The sequence below is a fragment of the Pleurodeles waltl genome, chromosome 8 (assembly GCF_031143425.1).
Source record: "Pleurodeles waltl isolate 20211129_DDA chromosome 8, aPleWal1.hap1.20221129, whole genome shotgun sequence".
NCBI classification, from domain to species: Eukaryota; Metazoa; Chordata; class Amphibia; order Caudata; family Salamandridae; genus Pleurodeles; species Pleurodeles waltl.
The window spans coordinates 999,677,476-999,690,490 of NC_090447.1; the positions used below are offsets into that span (position 1 = coordinate 999,677,476).

At 39.2% G+C, this 13,015-nt stretch overlaps 1 protein-coding gene across 3 annotated transcripts in view; it reads left to right on the forward strand.

Moving 5' to 3' along the window:
- TBC1D4 (TBC1 domain family member 4) overlaps positions 1–13,015 on the forward strand; it is a 599,835-nt gene that overhangs the window by 397,984 nt on the left and 188,836 nt on the right. For all 3 annotated transcript variants that reach the window (XM_069205277.1, XM_069205279.1, XM_069205278.1), the window contains exon 6: positions 11,855–11,987. In XM_069205277.1, coding sequence (XP_069061378.1) covers positions 11,855–11,987 — 133 coding nt within the window. The remainder of the gene's footprint in view (positions 1–11,854; positions 11,988–13,015) is intronic.

Here is a 13,015-nt window from a genome sequence, read left to right on the forward strand (position 1 = left end):
CAAAGCAACTTAAGCCTTCTGAAGAATGCCTGTTCTTTGCAAGCTGTGTTCTCAGTGGACTGCGATTATGAACCATTGTTCAAAACATCATGTTGTGAAGTCAGCACTTCATCATTTCTTTAATGGATAAATGGTGGTCATGCCAGTGAATTGTTTCTTCCATCTCCTCACTACCTGGTTTTCGATAATCATATATTATTCAAAACTCAAAAGTGCTACCAAGTGTGGCTTTAAGGTATTATAAAAGAGATCTTGTTGTGCCAGTGTCCTGGAGCCTAAAAAGGCGGTTTGAAATTTTGTCACAGCCCTTAGTAAAATATGGTCCTGGTAATTATGGCAACATTGCAAACATAATATGTTTAAGATAGCAGAGGGCAGTCATTCTGTAACTATCTCCTTGATTTCATTTCAGGATTGGAGTGTACCATTATGCATTACTTCTTTTAATGCCACTCCTGCAGCACCTTTAAAGAACGTATAAACAATAACGTCAATCTAGAACTAGAACACTGTAGTCCATAAGTAGTCCCTTTTCAGATCACTCTTCGTCTTTTAAACGCTGCTCTTGGACATAAGTACCTTTTTTGAATTAGTTATATTGTTAGCTAATAAGTTATATGTATGGTACGTTTTTAAAATAGATACATAATAAGTTTTGTTAGCTGTTTGTATATAGAACCAAAGCTTTTAACTTATAGGCATAGGTTCTATTTAATTTGTGTTTTAGTTAAGATAGAGTTTGTAATGTTAAGTGCGATGGATTGTTTATAAATACAAGAGTTTGAATTTTTTTGTAAATGAGGTAATATTTTGAAGAATACATTGTGGAAACATAGATAGTTAAAGCGTTGCCGTGTTGTGGGCGGTTGATTTGCAGAGTGTTGTCAGGTATCTCGTGCCTTGCTGCCATGTGAGCACATGGAGCAGAGGCACGTATGCTGGCTTACCTTTCAGCATAGAGGGGGAAGATCCCTGTAAGCCATCTGTCGCTTGTGGCGCAGGTAGAAATGAAATGAATACATTCTCACGAGTGATCTTGCATGTTTTGGACGCCATCTTAAGTTGGGCATAACAACATTAAAAACTGAAGAATGCGCTAGCATGAGGGGACAGAATGTTTTGGATCATTTGAAAGAAACAAAACATTTCACAATAGTGATGAGCGAATGAAAAAGGAGGAGAACATCTGGGTTATTATAAAATGAATCAGATAGACAATTTTTAAGGGTTTAAGAATAGCTTTTAGGTTTGTGTTAGAGTTGTTTAGTAGGGTATAGATGAGATATAGTATATTGACTAGCGTTGTTCAAGTGGTTGGCATATTTTAGTACTAGTTGATATGGAATCAGGGCACATAAGCTTAGAGGTTACTGGAGCAATGATTAATGAGGAGGTAGTCAGACGGTTAATTCAGCACGAGATAAAACCCAAGTGCAGGAAACATTGGATGGTATTTTAATAAGTAAAAGTAGAAAGGACTTTGAGTCAGGAGAGTAGTTTTATTCCTTGTCAGAGGAGGAAGGGTAAATAGGTGAAAAAGGGGGTAAGAAAGTTAAAAAGACTAAATATTGGGACGCCATATCTATGACAAAGAAAAGTAAAGGATATGTTGAATACCATCAAAAGGAAAGTTGTTTTTAGCGGTACGCAGAGAATCGGTGTTCTAAGTGGCACACAAAGAAAAGGTGTCTTTGGCGGCACAGAGGAAGATGAATGATTTGAAGTAGACATTGGTCAAGTCTTGGATGGCAAAGAGTATGAAGAATATATTTTTGACACGCAATAGGTTGATGAATTCAGTGACAAATTTGGGAATATTGAGGGTGCATATTCTACAGAGGTGCTCAGAGATTCAGGTGACAGGTGGGGCATGGAGCACTTGAGTACAACCTTTAGATAAGGAGGTGAGACAAGCAAAGAGAGCAGAGTGCTCTAATCTAGCCATTGACAAGAAGGTTTATAGTACACTTAATTTAGACCCGGAATTGACTATTTTTTGTTCTGCTTGGGCAAAGACCCTAGAAAAGTTCTGGAACGATCACTAAAAATGTGCCAGGGTAAATTGTTAGATGTTATGGGTCCTTTAGCTAGAATTTTAGATATGGCCGAAGAGGCTTAAGTGAAAGAGGTACCAGTGGTTTTGAAATTACTCAGAGGATGGAGTCAGAGAGCTGTGGTTATGTTGGGAAGTGTGAATACTGGATTGATGGTAGAGAGGAGGAATGCAATAATAATGAAAATTAGTCCTAAATTGGAGGACATGGCTGAGAAATAACCTAGCATGGAAGCTAAAGGTTTGTTATTCGGAGAAGGGCTAGTTAAAAGCGTTCGAAAATACGTGACCATTTTTACAGCCTTAGATAAGGAACAAGTGAATATGAAAAAACTTTTTGGAGGTTGTGTTTTTGGAAGTGCCAGTAGATGGGGATCTACATCTGGCAGAGGGATACAAAGGTTCGAATACAATAATCAATTTAGAGGCAGAGGATATCAAGCCTCATTAGGTTTCTACCCAAGCAAAGGGAGAGTGGAAGAACAGGAAGAGAAAGGTTTTTATGTGGTTAAGGCGAGAGTTACACTGGAACCCAAGGTGAGTACGGGATTATTTTTGGTTCTTCACTAGGAAGAGAAGGGGGTCTGTTAAGACATTTTATCAGAGAACAGGAGAAAATAACACACGACCCTTGGGTATTAGACACTGTACAAGGGTTTGTCATAGAGATTGTGGAGCGTCTGCAACAGAGAAGAGAACCAAGAGAGATAATAGTAACAGAAGAAAGGAACCTAATGGTGGATTTGGAGATAGAGTCCATGATTCAGAAAGAGGCAATAACATGCATAGAGGAGCGGGCGAAGTGCTTTGTGAGCACTATCTGTTTGGTCAAGAAAAAAGACAAAGGATGGAGGCCAGTGATAACCTCTGATAATTCAACAAATATTTAATATACAGAAACTTCAAGATGGAAGGGATCCATTGTTTGAGAAACTTATTATTGAGAAATGATTGGTGAAATGAGATGTTAAGGATGCATACTATTTCCCATGGGTAAGGAGAGTCAGAAGTATTTGCCTTTCAGATGGAGGAAATATCTGTATCAGTTTCAATTTCTTCTGTTTGGGCTTTCCTCAGTACTATTGTGTTTCACAAAAGTAATGAGGGAAGTGATGGTGAATTTTTGAGAGAGAGTTATTCGAATGATAGGGTATTTAGATGACATATTAATCATATCACAGGAATTAAAAGGTCTGAGGAAGGAGTTAGTACATTGAACATGTTGGAAGGCTTGGGATTTTGAATAAACAAGGAGAAATCAGTTTTGATACCTTACCAGAAGGTGGTGGTCATGTTACAGCTTCCAGGAAAAAAGGTGAAATTGATAAGAAAGAAGATTTTACATGTGTTGTTAAATTAAGGGATCTGTCAGATAAATGGATTGATGTAGTCTTCAATTCTGGGTATGTTTCCTGGTCCCCTGCGTTTCGTGCTTTACAGAGGTTGAAAGGGAATCCTTTGAGGAAAAAACTTTGGTATGGAGACAAGGTAACACTGAATGCAGACGCGAAAGAGGAATTACATTGGTGGTTCAACAATAAGCAGACATGGAATGGCTGTACCATTTTAGGATGTGTTCCAGATTATGTTCTGGCGACAGATTCAAGCCTGAGAGGCTGGGGACTACGGTTAGGAGTACACAGACAGTTGTATTATATGCACTGAAATGTTTCAGAGGGATTTTTCCAGGGCAGTCAGTGTTGGTAAAGATGGTCAGTGTATCAGCTGTTGCTTATGTCAACAGATTAGGAGGCAGCAGATCCTGCGGACTGTCAGAATTGGCAAAAGAGTTTTGGTATTTTTGTCTGAAACACAGGATAACTGTGAAAGCAGAGCGTTTGCCAGGAGACATGAATTTGTCAGCGATTGGAATCCTCTGCATTTAAGTAATTCAACGATTGGAAATAGAATCGGAAGTGTTTTTGCAGGGTAGAGGAGTTTTGGGGTCCACTGGAGGTGGATCTGTTTGTGAGCAGACTTACTATCCATGTAGAGAATTATTACAGCTGGATGCCACAACCAGAGGCGTTAGCAGTAGATGTGTTTCAACAGGCCTGGAAGGGAATGAGAAAGTACCTGTTTCCTCCTTTCACAATGATTCAGATGGTCCTTTTGAAAGTGAGAGAGGAGAACTGTCAAATAGTGTTGGTGATACATTTTGGGTATCTCACGTTTGGTTCTTAACAGTGATGGAGTTTGGGATGTGCAGTACCTTATTTGATACCAGCAGAGAAGGTCTACTGAAGAATGGGGATGGAGAAGAGCATCCTTTAATTCAGGACAGGGTGTTGAACCTTCTTGAATGGAAAGTGTCAGGCGATCTGACTGCTTCATAGGACTTTTGAACAGGGCTGTCAAATTACCTGAAGAGTCTCGACCATCAGGAACACGGAGAACAAGGAGAAGGTATAAAGGGATATGGAGAATTAGGGCATGTTGGTGCATGGAGAGGAGTTTGGATCCCTTGGAGGCTCTTATTGTGGAGGTGATAAAGTTCCTGGTGGAACAATTTGAGAAAGGTTTAGGGTATAGGACTATGAGTTGTTACAAATCTGCAATTTCGGCAGGTCATGTAGATGGTAGATTAGTAGGTAGGAACATCTTAATTTGCAGGATTCTAAAAAGCTTGAGAATGAAGAGACTGCCCAAGGCAAGGTATGATGTATTATGGGATGCAAATGTGATTTTGTCATTGTGTTTATAATGACTTATGAATAGGTTTTTGGAAATAAAGAAACCTTTAGAGAAACTAGCTACTCTATTGTGTTTAATTTAATGTAGAATAGTTTCTGATGTAAAGGCTTTAGAGATAAGTTGCAAAATATACGGTAAAGATGGAGTATATTTTGAAATCTGGAAGAGGACAAAGACCACATCGGAGTCTGTCTTTTATCTGAATTTCCCTGAGGAGAAAAAAAAATTGTGTGTGGTGGATTGTTTAATTGAATATGAGAACAGAATGATGGAGCATTGGCTGCACAGGGATTCATTTCTTATGTTAAGCCACATGGTGCAGTAAGTACAGCAATGATCATCAGATGGGTAAGAAACATTATGGCACAAGCAGGTATTGGTGTGAACAGATTTAAAAGGTATTCTTTAAGCGGTGCAATGGCGATTAAACTGTATATGTGTGGTGTACGTTTGGAAGAGATTCTTAAAGTGACTGAGTGGTCAAATGCTAGTACATTTGCAAAACATTATTTTAGGCCAATAAAGCACGTGTCATATGTGGTGTTGAAGGTCTTGCAAAGTTCATAACGGTAACCTCCGGTCTTGAAATGAAATGGCGATTCTCCGATTGAAATTAATCAAGAATCAATATTTCATTAAAGACATGGAGGCTAACATTATCCCTCCCTTCACATGCCTTCATATGTTAAAAAAGAGATGTTTTGTGTTTTTTGTTGTTGTTGTTGTTCTAGAGACACAGTAAAGAAGAGAGGGAGAAAGTAAGCAATGGTGGATGAAAAGAAGAGGATACATAAGAGGATGGATGTTTCGCTGTATTTAAAGAGGAAGAGTGTTCTGAGAAGCGACTTCTTATAGACTACAGTGTTCTAGTTCTAGATTGATGTTATTGTTTGAAAGTTTTTTTAAGGTGCTGCAGGAGTGACATTAAAAGAAGTAATGCATAATGTTAGCCTTCCTGTGTCTTTAATGAGATCTTGATTCCCTATGTATTTCAATCAGAGAATCGCCTTTCTTAACCTCAAAGCATTACCGTGGATGGGAATATGTCTCTTTTAGAGATCAGTCCATCTTGCAAAGTAGCACAGTATAAAAGCTTATACTTTCAACAGCTGTCATGGGGGTTAAATGACCTTCAGATTCATTTCAACTCTAAAATCTTGTATAACTATCTGGGTGCCCATTTTGGAACTCAAGACTTTTCTAAGTGTTAATCTGAAAGTCTAAGGACAAAGGAAGCCACTCGTGAAGTTCCTCTCGTGGATTAGAAAGGTAAGTGTGCTTGGGCCTTCCCCCATTCTCCTGTGCTGGGCAACACTGACTATAAATTCAGATCTACTCTGAGGTGCATTAATCCCAGAATGAAACTCAAGAGTTGTTTTATTTGAACCACCCGCAAGCAAGCAGAGGAAGGAGCCTTTGGTGTCCATATTGACCAGGTCTTCTGATGGGCATGTATCTGCCCTCTCAGTAAGTGAGTTTTCCAAAATACAGGGAGTGCAGAATTATTAGGCGAGTTGTATTTTTGAGGATTAATTTTATTATTGAACAACAACCATGTTCTCAATGAACCCAAAAAACTCATTAATATCAAAGCTGAATATTTTTGGAAGTAGTTTTTAGTTTGTTTTTAGTTTTAGCTATGTTAGGGGGATATCTGTGTGTGCAGGTGACTATTACTGTGCATAATTATTAGGCAACTTAACAAAAAAAAATATATACCCATTTCAATTATTAATTATTACCAGTGAAACCAATATAACATCTCAACATTCACAAATATACATTTCTGACATTCAAAAACAAAACAAAAACAAATCAGTGACCAATATAGCCACCTTTCTTTGCAAGGACACTCAAAAGCCTGCCATCCATGGATTCTGTCAGTGTTTTGATCTGTTCACCATCAAAATTGCGTGCAGCAGCAACCACAGCCTCCCAGACACTGTTCAGAGAGGTGTACTGTTTTCCCTCCTTGTAAATCTCACATTTGATGATGGACCACAGGTTCTCAATGGGGTTCAGATCAGGTGAACAAGGAGGCCATGTCATTAGATTTCCTTCTTTTATACCCTTTCTTGCCAGCCACGCTGTGGAGTACTTGGACGCGTGTGATGGAGCATTGTCCTGCATGAAAATCATGTTTTTCTTGAAGGATGCAGACTTCTTCCTGTACCACTGCTTGAAGAAGGTGTCTTCCAGGAACTGGCAGTAGGACTGGGAGTTGAGCTTGACTCCATCCTCAACCCGAAAAGGCCCCACAAGCTCATCTTTGATGATACCAGCCCAAACCAGTACTCCACCTCCACCTTGCTGGCGTCTGAGTCGGACTGGAGCTCTCTGCCCTTTACCAATCCAGCCACGGGCCCATCCATCTGGCCCATCAAGACTCACTCTCATTTCATCAGTCCATAAAACCTTAGAAAAATCAGTCTTGAGATATTTCTTGGCCCAGTCTTGACGTTTCAGCTTGTGTGTCTTGTTCAGTGGTGGTCGTCTTTCAGCCTTTCTTACCTTGGCCATGTCTCTGAGTATTGCACACCTTGTGCTTTTGGGCACTCCAGTGATGTTGCAGCTCTGAAATATGGCCAAACTGGTGGCAAGTGGCATCGTGGCAGCTGCACGCTTGACTTTTCTCAGTTCATGGGCAGTTATTTGGCGCCTTGGTTTTTCCACACGCTTCTTGCGACCCTGTTGACTATTTTGAATGAAACGCTTGATTGTTCGATGATCACGCTTCAGAAGCTTTGCAATTTTAAGAGTGCTGCATCCCTCTGCAAGATATCTCACTATTTTTGACTTTTCTGAGCCTGTCAAGTCCTTCTTTTGACCCATTTTGCCAAAGGAAAGGAAGTTGCCTAATAATTATGCACACCTGATATAGGGTCTTGATGTCATTAGACCACACCCCTTCTCATTACAGAGATGCACATCACCTAATATGCTTAATTGGTAGTAGGCTTTCGAGCCTATACAGCTTGGAGTAAGACAACATGCATAAAGAGGATGATGTGGTCAAAATACTCATTTGCCTAATAATTCTGCACTCCCTGTAGTGTCTGACACTTATACTTTCAGACATTTTTTGGTTGCAGGGACAACGTTTTTCGTATATGTCTGTGATAGTCCTTTGAAATGGCACGGGCTGGCCTTCTTTATATTGACTTCATTAAAATTAAATAAATCAACTACCTTGTTGATGACTCTCTTCCATGCCGTGTTTTTCTACAAAGAGGATTTATGTTTGATAAATTTGTGCTGTCGTTGCATGCATCTCTTTTCCTTAAAATGCTTGAAGTTTTTAAGCTCTTCTTCATCTTGTCATTGTGCTACCTTTTGAATCTGTAAATCAGCACTAACTCACTTTTACTGGCTAAGCCCCCTATCGAGCAAACAGCTTCATGAGGTTTTGAGGCTTCACCTTTGAAACAGCAACATCAGTAGAAAACAGAAAGACTTGTGAGTCTCGGAACGTTTTCGCCTCATAATGATACGAAGCGTGTCAGAAGTGCAAAGAGGTTTTATGAACTAAACTTTCAAAAATAGTTTGGGTATAATATAAAACATGCAGTAGTCATTCTCACCCTTCTCCACACAGATTACCATCTAGAAAGAAAAACATGGGTTTAGTCAACGTCCTTTTGTAAATCTTATGTATTTATGAATGCTTTTGACAAGTCCATTACCCTACATTATTGCTTTTTTATATTTCTCACCTATGTGCAGTCAGGAAAAATCTTTGCTGGAAGTATTAGTATAGAACACCCTTTAGAGGTGTTTTCCTAGAGAGATCCCAAATTTGAGCTATGTGGTTGATGCCTCGAACCCCCACACCTAACTGATGCTAACTTTAATCAGGCGACACTCTCAGTTTTTGTTTTTTAGTTTGAATTTTGAATTGTCCTGTGCTTCTCCTAAACGCCACATTGTACTTCATCCAAACTGTCTTCAAACAACTGGGAGTCAGCAGAAGCACTTGATGATTTTGTTTTGCTGTTTCTCTGTCTGTTTTGTCTCCCTCCAATTCATCGTATGCACCTGCATGCCATCCTCGGGAAAGGAACACACTGTCCAGTCATTTCTTTTTGTGAAGAATGAAGCAGAGGGAACTGAGGGTAGAGGGGGTGGAACACCTGCAGTGGGATGCGCATTGTGACCATGCATGCACTTTTAGCACATTCTTTGCTTTTGAATATGAATACTGTATCTAGCAAGTTGTGTGTTAGCAGGACAGTATTAGAGCCTGATTCACGAATAATTTATTGGTATTTTCTCATGGCCAATTTTAGAGCAGAAAGAACATGTTTTTGTAAGATATTTGTACCTGAGGGCTTCTCTTTCAGAGTTCTGCTACTCTGAGTGATGGATAAAATGACAGAAGAAGTTACTTACTCAGAAAGTTTAGTTCTACGTAAATATTGCTCCAGTTGAATCATGTGCCTGATAGTATAATTTGGGCCTAATACTCTAAACAGTACCATTATTAAGATTGATACATCTGAAACAAAAAAAATAGTCTGTAAATCTGGTTTGATATATTGGCATTCACTATCATGGAAATGAGCATGCATGACACAGCATTAAGCCACAGTTCCAGCCTCTATATTTTTTGATGAGTACTTTAAATTCCTGGATAAACTGTGAAAACAGACAAGCAGGGAATAGACATTCAGCTGGGTAAAAGACACTAGAGCCCACTACATTGGGTGGGTGGAAGCGTGCATATGATCGAGAGCCATACTAGTAAAGGGTATTTTGTGGTATGTTCTGTTACTTTCAGGTGTGCATCCATTTAACTGGCAGCATGGTCACACGAGGCCAGTGAGGATTCTACACAATAGATACTGCCTTTGGGGCAAGGGAGGTGACATGTTTGAAGTGTTCATGGAACCATTTTGTTTAATACTTGGAATTGAGATTCCCCCATGTTAAAGGATGTCTTTAGGGCAATTGCTAGTTCCTCAACAATGTCTTCAAACATAAAGCAGAACATTAACAAAAGTTAAGATCTCAATGTTCTTCCCAATTCCTTGTTCATTGTTAACAACACTGACACAACTTGGCATTCATATTTACTAGCATGGGGATTACAACTCCTTTTTAAGATTTCTTAAATCCCCCACTTGGAGGCATATGAATCAACTGGTTATTCCAGTGAAGACTTGTTATTTGTCAAAGTGCAATAAATACGAATTTTGTAAATGGAAGAGTAATGGAAATATTTGTGTTCATAAATTAACACTGTAAGAACATTGTTAAAAAACATAAAAGATCAAACATATGCCACAAAACACAAGCACAGCAAAAACAAAATATATGAAGGGCAGGCAGGAGTAAAAAGATGACATTTCCTATATAACCCCAAATCAGTAGTGTTTGAAAAGGACAATCTTTCAATCAAAAGCAACATCAAAAGTGAGGAATTGCTACAGAAAAACCCTGAAAAAAAGTACAATTTCTAGAAGCCCCCAGGGTACAACAACTACTTGTTTCAAGTTACAAAAGACCCTGTAGCAAAATGAAGTTTAGAGGATGTGGAAGGGGCAAAACCACCCAGCAGACAAAATGGCCATGGTGTTTTGAGTCACTGATGCATTCTCCACTGTCTGAGTCCCTGGCTCCATGAAGACTGGAAGAATATGTCTCATCTGTCCGAATTATGTCAGCGAAAACTGGTTTTCAGGGACCACATGGTATGGTGGCCCTGATCTATTCTCCTTGGCAGGATCAAAATCCCAACTTTAAATCTTTGTTCAGTATAGGGAAGTTCGTGCTCTCTGTCTTACCAGTAATGTAACCGAATTACCTGCCAGAGGGGGAATGTGGTCTAAGTGGGTGCATAGTCCGAATTTGAACTGGTGCACTCCCTCATTGGGTGCGCTCAGCGAAAACTGTGACTTTGAGTCTAAAGACCAAAAAATCGTGTTGTCTCTCTCCGGCACATGCATCAGTAATGAAAGCACCAACTAAACAAGAAGTGGTGATTTATATCTTTACTTCGTTTCAGCACTTTGGGAAAACACATGGATTGAGCCATTATGGACATGGTATAGACTGCTGGGTTAGTTTATGTTGTGCTAATCTTGCTCTATCTTGTAAGGACGTCCCTTCATTTACTGGCCTCCACGTGGCAGATGGTAGGGGAGGTTAGGATTCATGTGCCGTTATCTCCTGAAATGTGGAAAATGTTTTCTACCATTAAGGGAGCTAATTTCGTTCTATATCCTTATAATATACCCAGCTCTACAGTGGACCAAACTTCAAATACAGCAATAAATAGCATATTCCATTAGTCTGTAATCTTGGTCAGATTTATTCAAGAGAAGTATTTCTGCTAGAGGATTCGCTGATGGAAATATCACAAGTATTAAGAGCACTTTGTAAAGGATGTAGAAAGGCTGACAGAGCGGATGCGACCAAGATTACGAGTAGATGATAAAGAAAGTCTAAATGGAATGAGTAGATCCAATTGAGTATGGTGTGTGGTCGGTAACTGGAGACAAACTATTGAAGTGGGAGGATGGGGAGTTAGAAGTTAAAAGAAAGTCTTGTTTTTAGATGCCTTTTAATCTACAGCATGTTTGATTATTCTCAAAAAATGATAATCGGACTGTGCCAGAGAGAACGGCATAGGAAAAAAAGGCTCAGTTCTTAGTTATTTCTATTGTGCAGCAGGGAGGTCACGTGGACATCATCTGGTGAGAGGTTTTCATTCTTTGGGAGCACAGATTATAGTTTCCGGAAGAACTTTTTGTGTTTTTGTTCACTGGAGTTTGTAGTTGTGGTTTTTCACTGTGAACTGAGATCCGAGTTCCACTGAGAGTCCACAGTTAACGGGTTAGATGGTCTTAGCTGCTGCTCCCACTACCCATGGAGATGGCAGAACTTGACAGTACGGCGTTGAATTGTCCAGTTGAAAAGGGACAAACTGCTGCGATCAATTACATGTATAATAAAGTAAGATTTATAATTTCTTAAATCAAGGTGAAGGATATGTTTGAGATGTGAGATTTCAAATCTTGGCTGCTGCAAGCCTTTTTATATGTACCAATGTGTGCATTTTCGTGCTTTTGTCTTCTTCTTCATGATGTCTTCTGTTTTTTTGCTTAGGTCGATGAGGTGATGCTGACTCTAAAACAAGCTTTTAGCACTGCTGCTGCTCTACAAAATGCCAAAACTCAGATCAAGCTGTGTGAAGCCTGTCCTATGCACGCACTGCACAAACTATGTGAACGCATTGAAGGTACACTTCACTATTGATGCAGACTATTCTATGACAACATAAACAATTACATATTTTTGTAGAGGTTAGAAGAGGACAAACTTCAAGGTTGCTGTGGGTTGATCACAACTAATTTAAAATAGTTCTCTGGGCTAGATAACATAAGGATATCTGATGTAGGTCCAAAATTATAATTTGGAGTAAAATGAAACTCTGAAGCAAGCTGTGGAAATAATTTTTTTGACTAAATATAAATATGTTGAGCATGGATCAGGTTATGACATTTACGGAGAGTGTATTACTTCTGCATTTTGAATTGGAGAATGCATTTTTTTTTATGCTGAGTAAAACAGAAATACACATTCCTAATGTTAATACTTTTAATTGGGGAAAATAGATGCTACGTATTTTAACTTTAAGCTGCTGAAGGTGATGAGTTCTATAATTTCCTCAGCTTTTGAAACTGGGGATTCACAAAAATGAGAATGTATATTTTTCACTTTAAAACCCTCAGTCAGTTGAGCAGCAACCTTAGTACTTCCTTTCACCATCCCCTACTAATATCACTGGTCTGAACAATTAAGCAGGTTTCTGCAGATGGAAGTTTGGCCCGATTGCGAATTATCACGCCGTCTTTTAAATCTGTTGGTTGGATTTGCATGTTTACAGAAAATAAAACCAGCTGGTACACCCTTTCAATGGCTAATTTATATTAATTTACAGTTTGTTTCTGTGGAGCGTGGTACGTCCTTTAGACCAAAGAAATACAGCTCTTAAGCATCCATCTTGAAAGAATAACCTTCAAACACCTGTTGTTTTTCATGCCATTTTCCTTAGAAAGTACTCTTTTTTCACAGTGAGGGGTTTTTTCATTGTTTTTACCATTTTCTCGACTTTGTGGAAATGGTGCTTAGCAAACCCCCTAGTTCAGGCAATGGAAACTGTTTCTTCTGTAATCACCGTGGGCGTGTACTCTGTCAAGTGTTGCTCCCAAAGTTGTAGCAGGATGTTAAGTGAACATGTACCCTTTAGGCGTTTATAATGTCTCA